At 39.8% G+C, this 23,174-nt stretch overlaps 2 protein-coding genes across 3 annotated transcripts; one reads left to right on the plus strand and one right to left on the minus strand.

Annotated features, from left to right (window-relative positions):
- The first annotated feature begins 32 nt into the window (after positions 1 to 32).
- On the plus strand, positions 33 to 14,369 carry LOC137108500 (ubiquitin-protein ligase E3A). The gene is made up of 11 exons (XM_067493170.1): positions 33 to 344; positions 975 to 1,019; positions 2,249 to 2,553; positions 2,653 to 3,905; positions 3,998 to 4,142; positions 7,009 to 7,214; positions 7,392 to 7,556; positions 7,667 to 7,822; positions 7,919 to 7,992; positions 8,568 to 8,711; positions 10,249 to 14,369. Exons 1-11 carry the CDS (start codon positions 268 to 270, stop codon positions 10,367 to 10,369), a joined length of 2,691 nt encoding a protein of 896 aa, XP_067349271.1. The 5' UTR covers positions 33 to 267; the 3' UTR covers positions 10,370 to 14,369.
- A 161-nt stretch (positions 14,370 to 14,530) lies between these two features.
- Positions 14,531 to 22,917, minus strand: LOC137108501 (cyclic nucleotide-gated channel cone photoreceptor subunit alpha-like). Of its 2 annotated transcripts, none has more exons than XM_067493172.1 (8): positions 22,641 to 22,917; positions 21,200 to 21,252; positions 20,953 to 21,045; positions 20,566 to 20,622; positions 19,122 to 19,187; positions 18,920 to 19,021; positions 18,723 to 18,829; positions 14,531 to 18,637 (listed from the first exon to the last, which is right to left on the minus strand). In XM_067493172.1, the coding sequence occupies exons 2-8, from the start codon at positions 21,250 to 21,252 to the stop codon at positions 17,283 to 17,285; spliced, it is 1,833 nt and encodes a 610-aa protein (XP_067349273.1). In that variant the 5' UTR covers positions 22,641 to 22,917; the 3' UTR covers positions 14,531 to 17,282. The 2 variants fall into 2 exon arrangements, with proteins under 2 accessions (XP_067349273.1, XP_067349272.1); XM_067493171.1 differs by having other exon boundaries at positions 21,200 to 21,292; positions 22,641 to 22,916.
- Between the last annotated feature and the right edge of the window lie 257 nt (positions 22,918 to 23,174).

Raw genomic sequence — 23,174 nt, forward strand, 5'->3', positions numbered from 1 at the left:
CCATTCCTGCAGGTCTAGCAGCTAGAACGTAGTGCATTGTGGGTCTTGGGCTAATGGTGAAGTCAAGATGGCGGCGAACCTTAGGCAGAGGCAGGAGCCTGCAGTAGGAAGGCCGTGAATGAAGTTAGGGGTAAAAAAAAAAAAAATCCTTCGTCGCTGTCCGTTTAGACTTAACACGTCGTTCTATTGGGGTTGCATTCAACCTGCGGAGGACTTGATATACTCACAACAGCAAGAGAATTCAAACAACTGAGGATAAAGTCTCGTATGAATTCCGACGAGAAGGAGGACTGTGAGTGTGCGCCACCACAGGCCAAGACTAGCCCAGCAGGAGGAGCTGACAGGTGGGGATGTGAGGAGGAAAGAGTCGGGGATGCAAGAGGAAACGCTGAAAAAGATAGCTAGCGGTTGCTAGTAGCTGCGCTATTGCTGTATTTTGTCATATATGTAGGCAGAGTTTATCGCAAGCATTTGACGATTAACAATGAAATTTGTTACTAACAATTGAAATGCTACTTTATGCAAATTATAAGTGATAAAGGCCAGGGGGCTAGCTAGTATTTCCTATATTAGCTTGCTAAATAAGCGTCAGGATGACAGTGTTCCTGGATTTTCTCCTGCTTGGCTAGCCCCTGCCCTTCTAAGATATGGATGCAGGACTTTATTTCATGTTTTTTTTATAACCTCAGCAACGGGTCATTCTCCAGAACAACGAATGTCGGCAACACTATTGTAAAATATACTGGCCATACTCGCTGTAAATATGCTTGGTTTGTGGTAGAATACTCTGTTGATTATTGGCTAGCGTGTTATTTAGTTATATTTCTCTCTCGCAGTTGCTTTGTAAATTTAGTGCACTCTCACAATAACGTTATTCCAGATGTTGCAGAGCTGGAAGTATGTGTTAATAGATCATGCAAGTGCAGCACACTATGCCCTTATGCTGTTCTAACCGTTGTTTGTTGTTCATTTAGAGAATACGAGGAGCCTGAAATAGAAAACCCAGAAGCAAGCCGAATGTAAGTTAATAAAATGTCATTTGTATGCCTATTAGCATGTGTTCAAGGTTGCTTTTCAACATCTTACATCTGGTTTCAACACTTTTCACTTCTTGTTAAATTTTTCTACAGAAGTGTCAGGCTGAGGTTGATACAACCTTGTTATAAATTTTATTGCTAGAGCCCTGAACTTTAAACAAAAAAGTAACTGACATGCTAATATTTTCTTCCAAATGCATGCAATTGCACCTCTGATCTGATTGTTTATTTAAATTTTAGTTTGAAGATTGGTTGAATTATTTAAGGGATCCATGTTTGGAAGTCCTTGAAAAATATGACATTTGTCTGAGTTATCTACGCAGTTTTTTTTTTTTTAATTTAGAGCACCAGAGCTTGAACTTAAATTGTTATGTGTCTAATATATGTTTATGCAAGTAGGTTTATACATTTTGACACATTGAGGTGAGATTTATTTAACCCCAAACATCAACATCAGTGCCTTCAAAATGTATTTGATTTTTCAAAAAGCTTTTAATATATTTGTGTTGCCTCTTCACAGTCACTTAAAAGGAAAAGTATGTGTGGCTTATGACAGTCAGTCAGTGAAACAAATGCAATTCATTTTGTGACACTGGTTTTGTGTTGTCCAGTGACTTAAAATAATTTGTTTTGCCACTACATACTATCAGATCAGCTCTGCTCTACTCACCTTTGGTACAAGGTACTTTACTTTTCACAGCAGATATAGTACCCTTGTAATGTACCTGTAAATGCAAAACACAGATAAACAATGGAGGATATTGAAGGAAAGCTGTTCTTTATTCTCATCTCTTTATCTGTCTGTTTGTCACAGCAAGGAGACAAATTTTGTTTTAGAAGAGGCTAAAGGCAGCAAGACCAAAGATTGCTGGAAAAAAAACAGAGGCGTTTTGGCAATATAGACAGTGAGGGGAGTTTTGTTGCTTTCAGGGAATGCAGGGGTATTGATGTACCTTTCTGAACAGTCTAAAGTCTGCAGGCTTTTCATGTCAACTTTTGAGTATTGCCTCAATTCACCTAGATCCCTAAGGGAGGTTCCAGTTACTATTGCTGCATTTGCTCAATTAAAAAACAAAAAGGCAAGTAGACCAGAGCTAGTAACATGGAGTGGAGAAACTACTTCCCACAGCTACTAAGTAATGTTAGGATGACAATGGTGGGTTCATGCAGAACTTATTGTATGACTTTTTGTGCCTTACCTTTGAATGCAGGAAGCGAGCAGCTGCCAAACATCTAATAGAACGTTATTACCACCAGTTAACGGAGGGCTGTGGGAATGAGTCATGCCCCAACTCGTGGTGTGCCTCGTCGGTTGGGTTCAACCGCATGGATAACAACACAGCAGCGGTCAAAGCCCTCGAACTCTACAAGGTCAATGCTAAGCTATGTGACCCCCACCCGTCAAAGAAAGGCACTGCTTCAGCATACTTGGAGAGTACCTCTCACAATAACTCCGCCTGCAGCGACAGGAAGCTGAATCATAAAGATGTCAACTCTGTTCGGGACAATTTCAAAGGTGAGCCCATGTTATGTCAGAATTTACTCTTCCATTCATTTTGATTGTGGAATTGAATCTTTATAGTTTTATCCATGTAATGTTTGATTCTGTGTGTAGATGTAAATTACCTGACAGAGGAAAAAGTATATGAGATCTTGGACATCTGTGGAGAGAAGGAAGATTACTCACCACTGATTAGGGTGATAGGTAGGGTGTTCTCCAGTGCTGAGGGCCTGGTGCAGAGCTTCCGGAGGTCCAAACCTCACACCAAAGAGGAGCTCAAGTCCCTCCAAGGTAAGGATGAGGACAAGGATGAGGATGAGAAGGAGGCAGCAGCCTGCTCTGCTACAGCTATGGAAGAGGACTCCCCAACTTCCTCTTCATCATCAAGGCTTGGAGAGGGCTCCTCAGGGGACAATGATGTCCAAAAGCTGGCCCCAGATGAGGTGTCTGTGGACGTTGAGGCAGTGCGGCGGGTCTATGATCGCCTGCTGTCTAATGAGAAGATAGAAGCCGCCTTCCTGAATGCACTGGTCTACCTCTCACCGAATGTAGAGTGTGACCTGACATACCATAATGTGTACTCACGAGACCCAAACTACCTGAACCTGTTTGTTATAGTGATGGAAAACAGCAATCTACACAGCCCAGAGTACCTGGAGATTGCCCTACCACAGTTCTGCAAAGCCATGAGCAAACTACCACTGGAGGCTCAGGCCAAGCTGGCACGCCTCTGGTCGCACTATAGCGCAGAGCAGATTCGCCGCATGATTGAAACTTTCCAGCAACTTATAACCTACAAGGTGATCAGTAATGAGTTCAACAGCCGTAACCTAGTTAATGATGACGATGCAGTGGTGGCAGCCACTAAGTGCTTGAAGATCATCTACTATGCAAACGTGCTGGGTGGTGACCTCGATGTGGAGCACAATGAGGATGAGGATGAGGAGCCTATCCCAGAGTCCAGTGAGCTCACTCTGCAGGAGCTGCTGGGTGAGGAACGGCGCAACAAAAAGGGCCCTAGGGTAGACCCACTGGAGACAGAGTTGGGAATCCGCACCAATGATTGCCGACGGCCACTCGTTCCCTTCGAGGAGTTTGTCAATGAGCCTCTAAATGAGGTGCTAGAGATGGACAAGGACTACACTTTCTTTAAGGTTGAAACAGAAAACAAATTCTCTTTTATGACCTGCCCCTTTATCCTCAATGCTGTCACCAAGAACCTGGGGCTGTACTATGATAACCGCATCCGAATGTACAGTGAGCGACGTATTACTGTACTCTATAGCTTAGTGCAGGGTCAGCAGCTCAACCCCTATCTGAGGCTCAAAGTGCGCAGAGAACACATCATCGACGATGCTTTGGTCAGGGTATGTGTTTCACACATAAAATTTACTCCCATTTTTAATAAATGTGGTGGAGTGATGTGCTGCAATCATTTGTTTGTCTTGTGTCTCTGTAGCTGGAAATGATAGCAATGGAGAATCCTGCAGACTTGAAGAAGCAGCTGTATGTTGAGTTTGAAGGAGAGCAAGGTGTTGATGAAGGAGGTGTTTCCAAAGAATTCTTTCAGCTTGTGGTGGAGGAAATTTTCAACCCAGATATTGGTAAGAAGACACACGACAACTAGCAGTTTTGTTGTCTAGGTATCAATCATTCTGCTCAGAGGTCAGACTTTAAACAAGCTGTAAAATACAGGATTATTTACAGAAGTTGTGGCTCCATTTAGATATGGGCTTTAACTCATATAGCTAAGATCTTGGAGGTTTAAGAAAAATCAGTAGCTTTATTTTATAGTTTTTGTCCCTGTCAGGTATGTTTTACTAATCATCAAGTGGCAGCATAACTAATTTAGTCAAATGATCTAAGCCTCTTTGTAAAAAGGGAATGCTACACTGATTAAACCTAAAATGTCACTTATAATTTTTCCAAAGCATGCATTCCACAATTGCCTGTGTAGTAAATATTGTTATTCCACTGTTGAACAGAAAGTAGACTGTAAATCTACAATGGACAGTTGTGTATAGTTCCAGGTTTTCCCTAGGCTATAGGAGGGTTTACATGGTGTGGCAACATATGTTCTACTCCCAAAAAGTTTGGGATCTTTGACCTTCAGGTGAAATGTATGGAAATGTAAGAAGTTTGTACTAGCCAGTCAGTTGTCTACGGACCACAGGGTCAGTGGTTCCATGTCCGTTCACGGCTATATGTCGAAGTCTCTCTGGGCAAGACACTTCCCAACAGCCCATTCCCATGCCCAGTTGTGCAGTGCCAGTCCAAGCGGCCGGTAGAAATTGGGGAGGGTTGCATCAGGAAAGTAAAAACTGTACCAAATCAACATGCGGACAATGATATGCTGTTGTGACCCTGAACTCACAGCATACACTGTAACAATACAGTGTATTGTTAGCCAAAACAACCAAAAAATTGCAATGGTATTTTCTTCATCTGAAATAATTTATTGAAACAACATTTTTTGCTTGTTTAAAAAAATGTCAATGTTTCCATAACTTGACAAAGTTAGGTGTCATCTTGCTATGTCAAAATGTTAACAGCATAATGAGAGAGAACTATTTAGATACAAATTGTCTTTGAACCAGAATGGCGCATGTGCGACATTTAAAGTGGAATTATGCAGACTCTGAAAGTGTGGACAACTGGAATGAAGAGAGGGGCAGACACTAGAAAAACTGCATTAGAACAACACATGTTATTATCATGTTAACATTTACAGCCTTGGTTGAAATGTATTTTACTTTAAACCCTGAACTCTTATCATAAGAACTGGATTCACAGTGTAGCATATAGTGTATTGTAAGTCTGGTGTTGTGTGGCTCACCAATGCCTGTTTAGAACTTGATCTACTTGCAGTTGTGAAAGGGCATTAGACACACTAGTTAAAGCCCTATGTCTGCTTTAAACCCACTTTGAGATTTGTGAAACCCTACTCTTAAATTGCTGAAAAGGAAACTGCAGACTTCTGCATTCTGCTTGCACTAGTTTCATTTTAGAGATCACCTGATTATTGTTGCAGGAATGGACGATCAGTGTGCTATAGATGAACATACGTAAAGTAAGGACATGTGTGTGTAAATTTAAAGTAAGGATGTCTTCCAAAATAGTGCCATAAATGGTCCATATTAGGCACTTTTAGACAAGAGGAACTTTTTTGTACTTCTTAGAACTACAACCGGAAGTTCCCCATTTCGTGTATCAAGACTGCAAGAACCATACATTTTATTATAAAAAGCTGTTTTGAGGAACCTGTTCTAGCTCCTATTGCAGTGCTTTCTCAGCTGAACAGGTCCCATAGTCACGTTTAAACTGATCGGCCAACACTGAACCGATGCTTCATTCACAGGAGACTCGTAGCTGTAATTTTCATCCTACAACTGCTGCTATAAATTTTGATATTTTTTTATGTGGTCAGTTTTTCCATACTAGGTGTGTTTCTAAATCGGGTCCAACATTTACAGCCCAGTGTAATCTGCGGGTCAGGTGAGACTGGTAATCTCAGCAGCCTGTAGCCTAGCTTTTGAGACCAATGGCCAGCCTGTGCTTGCTTCTTTGCAGGGGATAACTGCCAGGACAGCATTGCAGAGTTTGAAAGCCTCAACACGGGGATATTGCCTTATTAGGTTTTAAAAATTTTACACTTAATGAAGTCCCCATTGAGATTTAGAAGTTACAAAATTGGTATTTCGGGGTGGTAAGTTTCCCCATATTTATGACTTTGATTAAGATCTCACCATGTGTATCTCAGCACTAAAAGGCCGTTGTGCCAGAGGAGGCATGAAGAAGGCTGTGATCTTGGCAGCCTATTGCCAAGCACTGCCTGCTCTGTTTCTCCCCAGGGTAGAAGAGGTATGCAGTGTTGAGCCTTAAACCTGTTGTAATTTATAATTGTTTTGTCTTACGACTGTTACCTTATTATCTTTTGATATATCTTTATACAAGAAGGTTTGGCTTTAGATTCATTAGATGTGGTCAGTTTATGGAGATTTCTACATTTGTTTAAGATCTCATGAAGTAAACCTCAGGCTGTATTGATCTCAGCAGTCTAAAGCCCCAGGTTTGAGAGTGAGCCATTCCTTGCTTGGGAGGAAAACAGCCCTTTTTGCTCTTGATCATGAGAAGGAAAGGCCTTAAAGTTTGAGAGGATTCATTAAGTGGTCTTTCTCAGGGACAGGTTGACAAAGATTGATGTAGATTCAAAAGATAAATTAGCCAAAAAGTCACTGCCCAGGGGTCTGAGTGCGGGACACACAGCAAAGACTAGGCTGTTGTCTGTCAGACACTAGTGCTTTGATGACAGCTAGATGTCTCTGCTTTTAATGACACTGCATGTCAGGGGTTGCGTTCCCCACATTGTGCTTTATAAGTAGCTTATTCTCATTCAAGGGACAACGCTACTAATACATAGAAAATAAATATGTAAACAAATTTTGTCTTGTCATGTTTTTTTTCATGCAGGCATGTTCACATATGATGAGGGCACCAAACTATTCTGGTTCAACCCATCATCATTTGAAAATGAGGGCCAGTACACTTTGATTGGCATCGTTCTCGGTCTGGCAATTTATAACAATTGTATCCTTGATGTCCACTTTCCAATGGTGGTCTACAGAAAGCTGATGGGCAAGAAAGGAACTTTCAGGGACTTGGCTGATGCCAACCCGGTAAGAAAGCACTACCTTTAGGAAATTTTATCTTGTTATCATTGCTCTTTATCAGTACACAATTATTACCAAAAATATTCACTTTTTTCACACTTTGTGTTTTAAATTAAAATTGTAAGCGATAAAAGTGACATTTTTGGCCATCAAGATACATATACTCAGCTCTGTGTTGAAAAGGTTTTGTACCAGAGTCTGAAGGAGCTCCTGGAATACGAAGGCAGCGTGGAGGAAGATATGATGATCACCTTCCAGATTTCCCAGACGGACCTGTTTGGAAACCCACTCATGTATGACTTAAGGGAAAATGGGGACAAAATTCCAGTCACAAATGAAAACCGAAAGGTAAGCCAAAAAAAACACAATAGTTTTCATAGAAACTTAAGAACTTTTCTTTGAGTCCTAAAACTAAGTATTATTTTTGTCACCTCGTTGCTTAATGTGCGTTTGTGCAGGAGTTTGTGGCCCAGTATGCAGACTACATGTTGAATAAAAGTGTGGAGAAGCAGTTTAAAGCCTTCAGGAGAGGCTTTCACATGGTCACCAATGAGTCGCCACTCAAGTACCTGTTCAGGCCAGAAGAGATCGAGCTGCTTATTTGTGGAAGCAGGGTAAGATTTGTTACGCACATTTAAATTAGTAAGTGCTTTATTTTTGCTGGTCTTTTTTTTTTCTTATTCATTGTATGACTTTGTCACATGTTACAGAACCTGGATTTCCTAGCACTTGAAGAAACAACAGAATACGATGGTGGTTACAACAGAGATTCTCGAATTATCAAGTAAGAAAGCGTGTGTGTGTGTGTGTGTGTGTGTCTGTGCATGCAAACACAATGATCCAAAAGACATACTGACAGACATAGAAATAAGTGTCCTGCTTGTAATGATCCACTGTTGTGTTTGAAAGCATTTCATAGACTATGAGCATAGATATGGCAAATGATAAATGGTCTGCACTTATATATCGCTTTTTTACCTATTGGGACTTAAAGCGCTTTACACTACTTCTTATTCAGCCATTTGCACTCACAATCACACACATACTCATACACCGATGTGAGAGCTGCTATGCAGCTGGCCAACACTCAAGGGGAGCAACTAAGTTGGGGTTTAGCTCAAGGACACTTTGTGACCGGAGGAGCCGGGGATTGAACCGACAACTGCGAGATTGGTGGACAACCGCTCTATCTTCCTGTGCCACAGTCGCCCTTTCCCGTTTCCCCTTCCTGTAAATTAGACTGTTAATTGGACCACAGAGCCATATGTTATTGTTAATGTTAGGAAATTGGTATCTTTTTCCACTGTAGCCTTTGTATTTTCTATTGTTGACACTGCACACACACTCTTTGCATTGTAGGGAGTTTTGGGAGACATTGCACTCATTTGGTGAGGAGCAGAAGCGCCTCTTCCTGCAATTCACCACTGGCACTGACAGAGCACCTGTGGGTGGGCTGGGCAAGCTGAAGATGATCATTGCCAAGAATGGTCCTGACACAGACAGGTGAGCTACTCCTAAACATAATATTGTTTGGCTTGTCCTATCAGGGTTCGCCATAGTGACCCTCACATTTTTGTCCAGCCTCTGGACCAGCACTAAGGTGGCCCTTTGTGGCTGGGCAGGCCTGAACTGTCATCATTGAATACCAGTTCAGGTGTGCTGACTTACTTCGCATTAAGATAGGGTTAAATACCAATCAGCAGTCCATTTAAAAAAAAGAGAGAGAGAGAAATAAAGATTTTTTTTTAATTTTTTTTTTAGGCGATGAACATGGCTGGAGTTTGAGCTTTCGGACGCTCATACATTTAATGCATAAAATTAAAAATTAATGTAACATTGACAAATGAGACTATATAAATGAAAAAAGTAAATTGCAGCCCTGTTCACTTGAGGTGGTGTCAGATGTATAACTTATTATTATAACATAATTATTGCTCTAACTGTGTGAGCTGACATGTGTGTCACTCACTTTAGAAAAAAAAAGTTCAGTAATATGCTTTGACAGTCTACACATTCACTGCAGCTCAGTAGGATAGACTGCTGCAGGTGCACACTTGGAGCATGCTGTGCACTAGTGTATGTAGACATAGTCACCGCACCAACAGCTAAGGTAGTATAGCTGCCTAAAATGCATGATTGAAGTTAACATCGAGTTAATTTGCAGCACTGGACAAAATATAGATGCCACCATCCCTGTAATCTATGTCATTAGATTTAATGGCTTTAAAGTGGATCATTCTCACTCATGGAAAGAAAGTGTTTTTGTTGGAAATTGGTTTGCTTTATAGAAATCTTATCCTTAATGAAATTACCACACTGTAAGAATATTGAATTATGAACTTGACTCTCTTTAGTAGCTTAGGGCAAAATCTCATCCTAATCTTATGTCCGTAACGTTTCTTGAGTAGGTGGGAGTGGGGTTTGTCTATTGTGGGCATAGTAGTGCACAGGCTGCAGGCTTTGCCACTTTTTTCCCCCTCCAAATGGGAAATATTTGCAATTCTATTTAAAATTCATTTAGATTTCTGAAAGTGCTTTAAGATCCATTCATCAGTAGACCATTTGCAAAAGACATCATGCAAAAGAAGCAATAAAAACGCATGGAATACTCAAAGTTGTACTAAAATTTACATAACCTCATCTATTGAATAATGGGTGAGAAAAATTCCAGAAAAATTATGGTTAGAAAATGGTTTTCCATATTGCCTGGCCCTAGCTTTTATGATACTTAATGATATCAGCATTGCCATGTAAAAGTTTTTAAACCTTTTAACTTTTTAAAATGATTATTTCCTCTTTTTCACTTTCAAACTGATACAGTTAGTCAATTAGCAAAATTTTCAGAGAGAGCACACCCACATCCTCAGTATTTTTTGGATTGTTTCTTTCTGAACCTTTTTTGTGTGTGTATGAACTTTGGTTGAAGACAAATTCAGGGACACACCCTAAAGGCCCCCACTTCAAACCTCAGTGCAATAGTTTGTGTTTAATTTTTGCCTGTATGAGATGGGGACTAAGCAGCTGTGTTGTGTTTTGGCAGGTTACCGACATCTCATACTTGCTTTAATGTGCTGCTGCTGCCTGAGTACAGTAGCAAAGAGAAGCTGAGGGAGAGACTGCTGAAAGCCATCACCTATGCCAAAGGGTTTGGCATGCTCTGAGGCCCGGCTCCAAACACACAGCAAACGGACTCCTTCTCAGAAAGCCCATCAAACCCAGCCCTGCCCTTCCTGTATCAGACACAATCTAAAAGGTGACAAAAGACAGAGCAGAGTATGTTTGTAGGAAAAGCAAGTCAATAATGACAGAAGAGAAATGGTTCCAATAGAGTGCTCCAGTAGATCTTCTACTGTGCCTGCATCTTCCCACATCAGCCAGTGTAAGCACAGAGACCTCCCGATCAAAGTACCTACCCCCACATCCACATGATGTGAATGTGCTACAGCCTCCCTTCTTTTCTTCTATGTACAGAGAGGATAATCTTCCTTATTATTTATTTTAAGGTAACTGGGTTATTTTTCATGCCTGCCTGTTGTGGAAGTTTCCCTTCTTGGGAACAGGAGGGGGGTTCATATTAAACCATGTAAATTTGGGATGATACATTAAGAAGTCAACATGATCCCAATTATTGAACAAAAGGTTTTGATGTAGCTCTTAACTATTGGTCGCAACAAAAAACTAGTTTTAGAGTAGACTTTATTACAAAATATTGTATTCCCCACTGAAAAAGGAGTTCTCGCTGACCATTCCACTCACAACCATTGTTAATTGTTTCTGCCAGGCCAATGTTTGATCAAGATAAGCATTTGGAAAGTTCAGAAATGGCATATTATCTAATAACTGTTTTTGTTTTATTTTTGGGCCTTTTCGGGGGGATGTGGTTTGGGGAGGGGGGGGGGGGGGGGGGCACCGCAGGTTAGAATAAAATCTTGTCAGAGCTGTGTAAGTGCACTTAGACATTTTTCGAATGTTTGTTTTTTGGCCACAGGTTGTCATGATTGTTTGAAGCATTTTATTTCCATGTCTTCCTTTGTTGAGGATTCTAAATAAAAACAGTATTTATGTATCAGTGCGGTTGGAATTACGATACCATATTGGACAGGTTTCAGAGGATGTAGACCAGTCACTAATGATGATACAGACATAGAGCTCTTGTGCCAACCTGACTGTCAGTTAATAGGTAGAACCCCGGTAAGCACTTTGTATTGAATAATTTAGTCTTGTGTGACTAGACAGCTCACACTGCAAAGTGTCTGTTCCACGCTTATCAATAACTTCCACATTGTAGAGATAAGAGGGCAGCTTGGACTAAAGATGGTATCTCCAAAGCTTGTTATTGTAACTGACAATTCCTTGGTACCTTGTAATGTTTCATTCATTGGATTAAAATTTCTGCTTGTGGTTACACCTGTTTTAAATTTCCGGACCCTGACATGTTAAACAACACGTCAAAGCCCAGTATGGTAGTGTGGTGGCACTGTGACCAAACACTGTGCAAGTGAGGAGAGAAGAAGGTGATTATGCCAAATTTTGATAGTCATTCAATTGTGAAGTCAGAGACAGTGTCTCAGAAAGCTCCTTTTAGCATCTCCCTCTGCTGTTAGTCACATAATCAAGTATAATCAGAGCGAAGCTGTGACTTGACCTGGTCTCTCATTTTTACACACACGTTTATTAGCAGTGGTTTAAAAGAAAAAGGCAGTAGTGTGTTCTCCACTGTGAAATCAAGATCAATGTACATATTCATCTGAGAAAGACTGGAAGACAGAAACGGTTAACTTGTAGAACAGTAAAAATCCACCTCTGTAGAAAGTTGACAGAGGCTGACTGTGTCCCACCGTCTCTGTTTTAGATTAAGCTAAACAAGTCTAGATTTGAGTCTGTGACACTAAGCATGAAAACAGGTGTAACCACTGCCTATAGAAAAGTTTAACCAATGTTTCGGTTTTATTTGTTAACAATTCGAATACTAACTGTGAAATCCCCCCCCCCCCCAATAGAACAGGCTTTTTTATTTTATTTAAAGTTTTGTTTATGTTCATCTAAACAGGCCACAATTATAAAGGTCTTGCATGATGTTTTTGCACATAGACTCAGTTCACTGGTTAAAAAAAAATTATTTTAATAATCTCCTCGTTGGGCCTTGTTTTTGTAGTTTGGCCACAAACTCTTGTCAAGCTCAGAAATGTCACTTTTTATAGTGAGCATGAGGGCAAGCATACATGAGTTACTGCCAAGGCAAGTTTAAAAAAAAAAATGTAGTTTTACCAATTTGGATCACTTGTTTGAATGTGAGAATAAAATGGACACCTTCCATGTAACAGTTTATTGAACTGGGCAAATTCAGTAATTATCCACTTCTTTAGATTTAAGCCACATCTTGTACTTGTCAGGAGGTGACGTTTGCCCAAGTGGTATCATATCACGTGTGCATTCAGTGTAAGTCAAGGGATATCAAGTAGTGATTCACGGAGGAAGATGTTCCCTGTGATACTTGTCTAGCTGTTTCGGTTTATTGTTGGAAAGTGATGCATAAGCTATCTTTGAACACAGCTTGGAAGAGGTGCAATGTTATTAACCAGGAGCCACTAGACAGCTTGGACGAGATCAAAGATTACACATATGAAGACATCTGATAACAGACATTATCTCTGACCACAGAAGAATAGCCATTTCACCCTAATAACTGGAGTTTCAAAAGAACATTGTCTTTGATAGAACAAAGTAATTTCAAATTTCTTTCTTAGAAACCTTATCCACCGTCTATTTTTTAATTCAAATTCTAGGATTGTAGACCATCATAGACACAAGACATAAAAAGCGAATTGAACCCGATGTGCACCCCCGTGTACATTTCTCTATTGCTTATGCTTGAGTATTGTCATTGCAGTTTGTATGTGTAAGAAAGTTTCAAGAAGCTGAAAGCTCATTTTGTGACCAATCACCTACACAGAGAGCTGACCAGATGTTGTTTGCATTGTTTCAAACTGGTCAAGTTAGAAGCAGACATGATCTGAGAAAGACACTGCAAGACGACAATATCAGATGATCTTTTTCTAAAATTTCATTAGAGGTCATGTTTATCCACAGATTGCAAATGTGCATTAAGATTGGTGCTGATTATGTTGGGATATTGAGAATAAATAAGGTTTCTGAGGGTAAAAAATTAGGTGTTGAACCTTTAAATGAACAAAACTACCCTTGTATAAATTATTACATTGATGATGTGCTGCATATGAGCTGGGTTCCTGACAATTGAACAAAGTCCAAGAGATGTGCTTTAAACCTCCTGAAAACTGGATTTTTGTTTTCTTGGTATAGACAGTGATTTTTAATCCAAATCAATTATCCTTAAACTCTCCAAGACAGTAATGATGTGGACCAGGATTACAACATTCGGTTGGTGGTCACTGGCAAGTCATTCACAGCAGATGGGTGTTTGTATGTTGTCATGGGGTACTTTGGATATTTGATCTGTGACTTCTCACTCAGACCATGAGCTCCTGTCCTGGCGATGTGTCTGTCTCGGACCTCAGCCCACAACATGCCATTAGACCACGGTGCTGCGACCACCGCAGTTCACACCAAAAGTCTGAGCCTTTCATTGTGTTCCACTGCTCTTTTTTTCTCATCTTTATGGTTTCACTCAGACCTAGGCAAAATTATGTTGGAGAACAACTTTCACTGCTTGTTTTAGCCTTCATCGGAGTGACCTTGGTCAGTACAAGGAGTGCCTGAAAATATAGACAAACACTGGACTGTGTTGTAGTGTCACTACAGTATACAGTATGTTTGTGTGACTAACTACTTAGCTGACGTTGTTATATTGCAGTAAATTACAATCATGTGGAAGGATAAAACAAAGGTTAAAGGTTGCTTACAACTGTTATTCGGCCCAGGTCTAGTTTCAGCTGTTTAACAATAAGTTGTACCTCTGTTTTTGTTATGCTGAAGATGCTGCTCACCTGGACATGTGAAAGGGCTCTAGAGCCTAGTGAAGGTAAAAGGTGAAACGTCAACGTGATTTTAGAAAGGGAAGCAGTTTACTCAATTTGGTTGGATTCAATATTTTCATTCTCAAATATACAATCTGAAGAACGGCTAAAGTATCCAGTGTTGTGAAAACATGCTAAATAAAGATGACTGCTTTTTTCCAACGTGCATTGCCTTGTTATTCTGATGTAAGTTTATGTGTCCTTTCTTGTCATGAAAAGGAATCTCTCCCATGTTCAGCTGCTTGTTGTTGGCCAGTGTCATTTTTAATTAGAACCTTGGAGACAAAATTATATTCACACAATCTGAGATTTTTTTTCATGTTTTTACATCAGCAATGTTAGGATCCTGCTTAGACTTAGTTTTAAAAATTTAGGTATGTGAACACAAGTGGACACAGCCAAGGTGTCCTGCAGACCATGTCCTCATAGTAACTGATGGCAGGCCACATACAGAGTTATGTCGGTCACAGATTTGTATCAGGCAGTGGAATCAAGATGTTGTATGTACAAGCACATCTGTATTTTTCCCTGACTTTTATTTTTTATTCTTTTTTTTGCATTTTTGCACATTCACACAAAAGCAAAAATGATTATTTTGTGTAACATCCATGTCAGGGTTTTTTTTTTTTTACTCCACAAAAGCAAGTGGTTTGAGTAATCATATCACAATTGCATGTATTTAGTGCTGTCCACTTGTGATAACCCAAGACAAATATTAGAACCAAGTCAAAACAGGATCTAAATGTATGTCACACTGATATGTGTACTTTTTTGGACTCGGCAACAGCCTGCAGTCTGCCTTTGAGCTAAATGTTGAGAGAATCCTTAGCTCCATGAGGGCATTATAAAATCACTAGGATTATTCCGCCAGGGATCTTGAATAGATTTATTTCATACCAACTTTTGATATGTGTGATGGTACAACATGACTGAAAAGTGACTATGCACTTTGAGCCAACTCCTAAAAATTATTCAGCAATGGATTAAGAGATTTAAAATGACATAGATTTAAATAATAAATCGTTTTTTGCACATAACAGCCAGTTTCACTGGTTTCAAATCCAACTTTTTCTCTTCAAAGTGCCTTGTGGTCGTAACCTGAGGTTTGCATGTTGTGTTGTTCTCTCATTAGAATTGTGTACATAAAAAAAGGATTCATGCAACTTATATGCTGCAAAACATTTGGAAACAGTTTTAATACTGAGCATTTTCACACAGCTCAAAATGAGCTCAATACCATGAATCCAAAGCAACTGCCCATTTCCTCAAAAGTTTATTGGAAACAGTTTAAGTAAAACACACAACAGAAACACTAGTGCTGCTTTTTGATTTGTGCTCCAACATTACAAAGTGAAAAAAATAAAAACAATGTTTTTTTTAACCAAGGACAAGGAGTTAGTTAGGTCCTTATGTTTTTGGACATTAACGGAGTATTTATCATTTATATTTGTACACCACCACGATTAATTTAATGTGAAACTAAATGGGTTGACTGTTAGCTTTAATGTAAAGGTTCTGTCAAAATTGTATGATGAACTATGTAGAAATTACAGACATTTTTTTGTTCATACCCAAAAATTTTACAAATAAAGTTAATTAGATTAGGACATGCTCCTCCTGCTTGGGGGGATATCTTGACCACGCAATAAATTCCACTTTTTTGCCTTGAGTTGCTTTCGGGGTATGGTCTGCACTTATATAGCACTTTTCCACCTATTGGCACTCAAAGCCCTTGATACCGCTTCTAATTCAGCCATTTGCACTTACAATCACAATCACACTCACATACCAATTGGGTAGTTGCTATGCAGCTGGCCAACACTCACTGGGAGCAACTAAGTTGGGGTGCAGTGTCTTGCTCAAGGACACTTCGACATGCGAGCGGAGGAGCCAATTGAACCAACAACTGCGGGATTGGTGGACAGTCGCTCTATCTTCCTGCACCACAGTCGCCCCTTCGTATGATTTCCCACCTGCACTGCGTAGCACCATCCAGTCCTTGTGGATGGTGCTACGCTTGGTTAGATCTGTGCAGATAATGTACTGTTGCCTTAAACCCTAAAATACAGTGCATCCAGAAAGTATTCCAGGCGCTTAACTTGTTCCACATTTTGTTATGTTACAGCCTTATTCCAAAACGGATCAAATTAATTATTTTCTTCAAAATTCTACAATCAATACTCCATAATGACACCGGGAAAGAAGTTTGTTTGAAATGTTTGCATTGATCATCCTTGAGATGTTTCTACAACTTTGTGTTTCTGCAACAGCTCACAGTGGGAGCTCAGAGCACAAACCAAGCCATGAAGTTCTTTTGTCCACAGTCAGCTCATCAATAATTGCAGTCATGCATGTCCACTTCATTGAGTATTTCATTTCAGTATCATTGTGGTGTTGTATAGAGACAAAATGATGTGTCACTGTCTACAGATATTTATGGATCTGACAGCCTACATGTCCTTGAGTAGGTGTTTAGGGGAAACAGTATTTTCTGGAAGATGTAGGCAAAGTGATGGATGTATTTCTTGTAATTTTGCCACCTATTTCATATAACGGTATCATTTAACATGAATTTATTCGAAGTGTTAAATCACAAAAAAACACCAACATATGATACCTTTCCTTATTTGATAACATATTTTTCTTTATATATTTTTAAACAAGCCAAATTTCACAACTGCCCTGTAATGGATATTTTCTTTGTACAGTGTAACAGTATAAAATGAAATAAAGAATTTGTAAATAGGACTAGATGTGTTCAAATCATGCATAAACAAGACAGAGCCTTTTGGACCTACTTCTGGTGCCACTTTTTCTACTTACTCAGTATGGACACAAATCAACAAGCACTCAAAAAATATTGTGTTTCTTAGCCCTTTGAATATACAGTATGTGAGAATCAACTTTGAAGTCCAGCTTATTATTTTACCACATACGGACATAAATAAAGGAGAGTCACCATCCAGCTATGGCCCCATGCCAAAGTTTGTGTGTACAAAGTATCCTACAGTTCCATGAGATAAACCCTGGATGAATGTCCTGATCCCAAAGCCTTAAAGTAGTAGCACCAACCCAAACTCTACTCATCTACTCTGAGGGTTTGGACCTGGTTTGACAAATTAGTGAGCCGCTGCTTGAGTTTCCGCTGGGAGGATTCATACTGATTTGTCAGCTTTCGAAGTTTGTTGATCATAACATCCAAATTGGCTTCAGCCTGGTTGACTTTTTCCTCCAGATCTTTGGCATCAGTGGCAGAAACCAGCGACTCATCGATGAGATTATCTTTCATCAGGATGGCCCGTCCTTTCTCCTCCAGTGCATGTTTAGCATCAGGATACTCAATGAGAGCCTCCATGAGATGATCTTTGGACAAGGCAAACAGATCAGAGTAGCCCACACTGCGGATGTTGGCTGTTCTTCGGTTTCCTGCCTTGCTGCCCTTGATACCAAGGATGCTGATTTCACCAAAGTACGCCCCATCACTGAGAACCACAAACTGGGTAACCCCATCATCTGCTACCACAGCCAGCTTTCCTTCTTTTACAATATACATTTCCCTGCCGATATCTCCCTTCTTACAGATGTAGTCACCAGGACAAAAAACTTGAGGCTGAAGCTTGAGGACCAACTCAACAAGCAAACCTGCTTCACAGTCTTGAAAAATGCGCACTTTTCTTAGGGTTTCCAGGTGTACGTTGATGGCTATCTCAGCCTTTAGCTTGTCTGGCAAGTACTTTAGCACCTGCTTCTCATCACAGGTTTTCTCTTCTGTCCACAGGTAGTCAAACCATTTCACCACCCTTGCCTCCAGGTCTTTGGTGACTTTCCGGAATTGCATGTACTGTTTGATTGAGTCGATCTTAGCTTGGAACTCTACACTTGCAGCATTCATGTTGGAAATCATGGCACCAACATTACCTACAATTGTGGCAAAGATCAAAACCCCAGTAAGAAAGTCAGCTACCACGAAAAAATATTCAATGTCTTGGACTGGAGGTGGTGTCTCACCAATAGTGGTGAGGGTAAGAGTAGACCAGTAAAGGCAGTAGATATACTGTCTGGCTAGTCGAGCAAATTCTGGATTCTTCATGCTTGGATATACCCAGGTGTCTGAGCCAAAGCCAAGCAACTTGGAGACGGCAAAGAAAAGGCAAGCATTCCAGTGGATGATGATGATAATGTAAAGTACAAGGTTAGCAATTCGAAAGATGTTGGGGAAATTGGTTCGAGTTTCAGTCCGGTCAAAGAACTCAAAGAGTCGGGATAACTTTAAGAGGCGATTGAACCTCCACTCTGGGTTGTACATTCCAATCTTGAGGAATACAATATCAGTTGGAACCAATGACAGAATGTCTAATCTGAACTGACGTGTTTTCATGTACCTTTCTTTCAAGAGCTTTGCATCTCTTACAAGAAGTCCCTGCTCAAGAAAACCTGTTGACACATTAGAATATGATTAGCATATCATATATTCTACTACACAAACTTCATACATGCCCATCACACTCCCATTGCTCACCTGTCCTGGCTCTTACAAAGGTGTCAATGTAGTAAAGGACATCTGAGGTGTAGTCCAAAACCAGCCATGTTGTTAAATTAATTTTCTGAAGTTCGTTGAAACAAGCCCTAGAGGGAAGCAAAAAGATGGTGAAGACCTCTGAAGTGACCTCTGAAAAAACAGTTAGAGGAGAAATACAATGTGCCATGAATTCTTACCTGGCCACCAGGAACATCAGGTTGTAGAACACAGGGAAAGCTATAGTGCATAGCCAGTAGTAGTACAAATCTGTGTCAGGGTCCATGATCCACACTTCTTTTCTGTAAGAGATTTTTTTCCAGGTAAACTGTTTATACTCGGATAAGAATAGTCTTATTTGATGAAAAGCTGGAGCCAAACAAAAACATAAGTGGAACTTACGGTTCTTCCTTTTTGTCATCTTTCTTATCGTCTTTCTTCTCGTCCTTTTTGGGATCTTCTTTTTTGCTGTGAATATCCATAAACAGAGGCTGGTGGGGTAAAAATGTTTGAACTATGTTGGATTGCAGTAGTGTCACAGGGCCTGCAGGGGGTGCTGTGAGTCATATTACAGTGTACAACAAGAAGCAATCCAAGTGCTCAGAGTTGCATCATCCCTGACTTAAAGTGACATGAGGAGGAACATGATAAACAAATAAGGAGGCAGTTGTTCATAATATCACACAGAAAAGGAGCAACGAACTAGAAGCACCATTCACTAATATTGCCAATTCCCTCAGTCATCCCTGTTTTAATATCAATTCCATTAATCATGATAAATGTGCTTGTAGAGGTGGTTTCTGTTGGAGAATGGGCCAACATGTTGATGAGCTACCATCTGGTGGTTTAGATGCTGTGGTGCAAATTATTTCATCAATCTTAAAGATACAAACGGCAACTTTTAGGACTCAAGCTGGACCATGAGACCCAAGCTCAGTCCAACCATGTCAAATGCTGATGCAGTGCCAAAGCCTATGGTGTCTCACCAAGACTCCAGGATTAGCACTGGGCAGTGAAGAAAATTAATCTAATCTAATAGAGAATAATTACAAACCCTGCAAATTGATTATTTTAATTATCAGGCTTTGATCCATCGAATCTAAAATTTGCGGGAAAGTCTAGAAGAGCTTTAGAAGTGTTTTATTTTGTCTGCATTCATGTGTATAGGAAGCCAGGGGGAGCAACCTTTATACAAATAAATGGGTGCCATGTTTGAATCCAGTATCCAGTTCACTAATACAGAATTAATATCCAAATTCTAAAGGTAGGATGTGTATATATTTGAACCTTTTCTCTGTGCCTTTCCTATGTGTCACTCAATAATACAACAATACTTCCATGGATAACCTCAATACCCAACCCTGAATGCATGTGTTTAAACATTTGTCATATGGCAAGAAAATCATAAATTATGGAATTGAATTGGTTCTAATATCTTTTCATATCATGCACAAAAGTAAACTACAGAAAAACCTGAATAAAGTAGTGGAGAAACATCAGATAGAGAGGACACATAAACCCTTGAACGGCTACATGAATATTAAATTAGGAATCCTATACTGTTTTATCTCATAAGTGCTACAGTCCAGGAACCCCATCTAACTGGTCTACTCCCTTTTGGTTGCCCTAACTGAGCTGGCCTCTATGAAACAGAGCTGCTTCTAGATCTTTCAGCCTAAACCTAATTTCTGAAATGTAACTTTGATCATAATTTGCAGCTCCAAATCCAAGCGAGACATGCAGAAAACTTGCAAAGGAGTGGAATTTTGAACACATCACATTCAATATCCAATGGAAAAGACTATAGAGCCTGAAATTAAGTCAGGATTAAGGGGTATCATCTTACCCATCATTATTGTTGCAGTTGTTCATGTTCTGTGTTGCAAGGAGCCACTGACCATCACTGCAAGAGAAACAAATCACTGCAAGACTTCGTGACTCAATATCATAAGAATGTCCAAAAGATTCTGCATGGCCAGAATATATATATCACAAACATAACATGCCATGACTTTGCCAGACATCATTCAAGTAATACACAAGTAACACATTGCAAAGCCACTGTGATGGTGGACAGAGCTAAGTCACTGTCCAATTACTGAAATTCCAGAGTCCATTATTAATACGGTTATGGCCTCCCAGGCATTTAAATATTAATGTGTCTTTTTTTACACTCTACATTACACTGCTGTCCTCCAGCAGTGTGGACCTCCAAGGACTGGATGTTGCTCACCTGCTCCTGCTCTTAAGGTCCTCTGTCCTCTTGCCTGTGAAGCTGGACTCTGGGTCAACACTACTCCTCCCAAAGTTCATCATGTGAGACAGCCTGAAGAAGACAGGGTGTTATCTGTAGTAACACATGCTGGGTGGGCAGACATACTAAAATTAAATTACTCACTGGGATTCCATGACTTTGTGTTGAGACATTTTCTTGTATTTTATTCTCAGTCTTTATTCTCAGACTAATTACTGTGACTTACCTGGACAGCAGTCCTGTCCTCATTAAAGATGTCCGATCCTCGATATCCATCATCTTGAAGATAAGAAGCAGGACAAGATTCCGGTCACAATAACTTGTAAAAAATACAGACAAGAATCATTAGTCCAAGAAGAGGAAGGTCCAGCAGGTGCTGCTCTACTAGGGACATGCTTGTTTGTCTCTCTTTTTTGGTTTGTTTTTTTATTGCTACTGTTTGGTCCACGTCCAGGATGAAGATACTGACATGCATAATAATTCAACAGGGATTACGACAGGGATGCAAAGGCTGATGAATAAATTTAATTTGCGTCTTAAAAACACTTCCAAGGTGATGTTTTAGGATAAATTACTTTGTACTATCAGGGATGACAGAATTGACCCATGTCAGATATTTAAAGCTAACTAATAGAGCATAAAGTCAGATGGAATTTCTGCTTTTTACCTGAGAACATTTGCAGATGATCTCACACCAATTTATCATAGATTTTTTCAGTTTGTTATGGACACACATCTATTTTACAGTAATTCCTATTTCCAACAAGCCTTGGCCTGAGGTTATTAATGACTGTAAAGCATAATAACTTCCAACGTAATGAAAGGTTTGGAGAGAATTATGACAACTAAAGGGAGAGCAGGGAAGTGGAGCCAGCTCTTACATTGACAGTAAATTATTCTGCCTGCATGGCCATTTGTCCACTCATGGCCATGGTTCTGCTTCCCAGAGTATCAATAAACATGCATCTGTACATGTTCCATTTCATTTTAGTTTAAACGTTATTACCACGCTTCTATGTTTTTTCTAGTTTTACATTTTTGCCCAGAAGAAACATCTTTTATAATAATATATATCTATCAACAACAACAAAAAAACAAAAAAACAAAGTTAGACTCCACAGTTGAAACCCCACATACACAAACATGCAAACCATAACTCTATTGAAGGGCATTGAATTTAATTTACTTTCTGTGGTGGAAAGCAACTAAATAAATGTAGTTAAGTGCAGTAATTAAGTAACAATTTGAATTAAATCTACTTCAGTATTTATATTTTTTCTTTATACTTCAACTTCACTCCAATAAAGCGATGAACACATTGCTGCAGGAATAATTCTGATTAAAAAACATTATGTTTATTGATGTGAAATATGCCATTCTGTACTTTAACTTTTGGTACTTCACACATCTCTTGAGCTAATAAAAGAGCCAAGTTGAATGAAGGACCTTTAGTGTATTTCTACACTGTGGGATTGATACTTTGTGTCAACAGTGTAACCGTTTATCTTAGCATGTTTCTTCTTTAGCAGCTCAAATCCTTCTCTCCCAGATTACATGAGCTAAATATAGATTTTCTGCTCTGTCCTTTACTGCTGTTTTTTCTTGAAATCACACTGTTCTGTAGCATTAACAACGATCACTAACCACAGTATAAACCTTTAGTTTACCTGAGTGTGTATGCTGGAGGAGTCCAAACAGTGACGACAAGTCACGGACAGCTCTGAATAAATCCCATATTGCTTCTTGTTTGTTCTTTCTCCATCACTTTAAACACCAGACTGATGGCAAACCCGGTCTTCAGCACAGTTTCCTGGAGCAAACACCACTTGGGGTTTTCTGTTGACGACAGCTGCCTTGCTGTTCATTCATAGTGCACCACCTCCCAGCAGAAGATGAAGAGAGGAGGAGGAGGAGGAGGAGGAGGGAGTATGACCACAAAACCTTCACTGATTTTGAACTTGCTTGTGTGGGATCTAGTTTTGGTATGACATGCATATAACGCCATTAAACAACCCTTTGACGTGTCTATATTAAAATATCTCGACTTTTAGCTGAAAATTGCCTCTAAATGACAACACTTGGAGGAACCTTATATTCAGATTATGTCATCTTGTCGAAGTTTGTAAACATAGTCAACCTGCTTTTCCAAATCTAAGCCAGATGACATCATCAGAAAAAGTCCACTGGGTGATGTCAACTGG

This window comes from Channa argus, chromosome 23, assembly GCF_033026475.1.
Source record: "Channa argus isolate prfri chromosome 23, Channa argus male v1.0, whole genome shotgun sequence".
Taxonomy (NCBI): domain Eukaryota; kingdom Metazoa; phylum Chordata; class Actinopteri; order Anabantiformes; family Channidae; genus Channa; species Channa argus.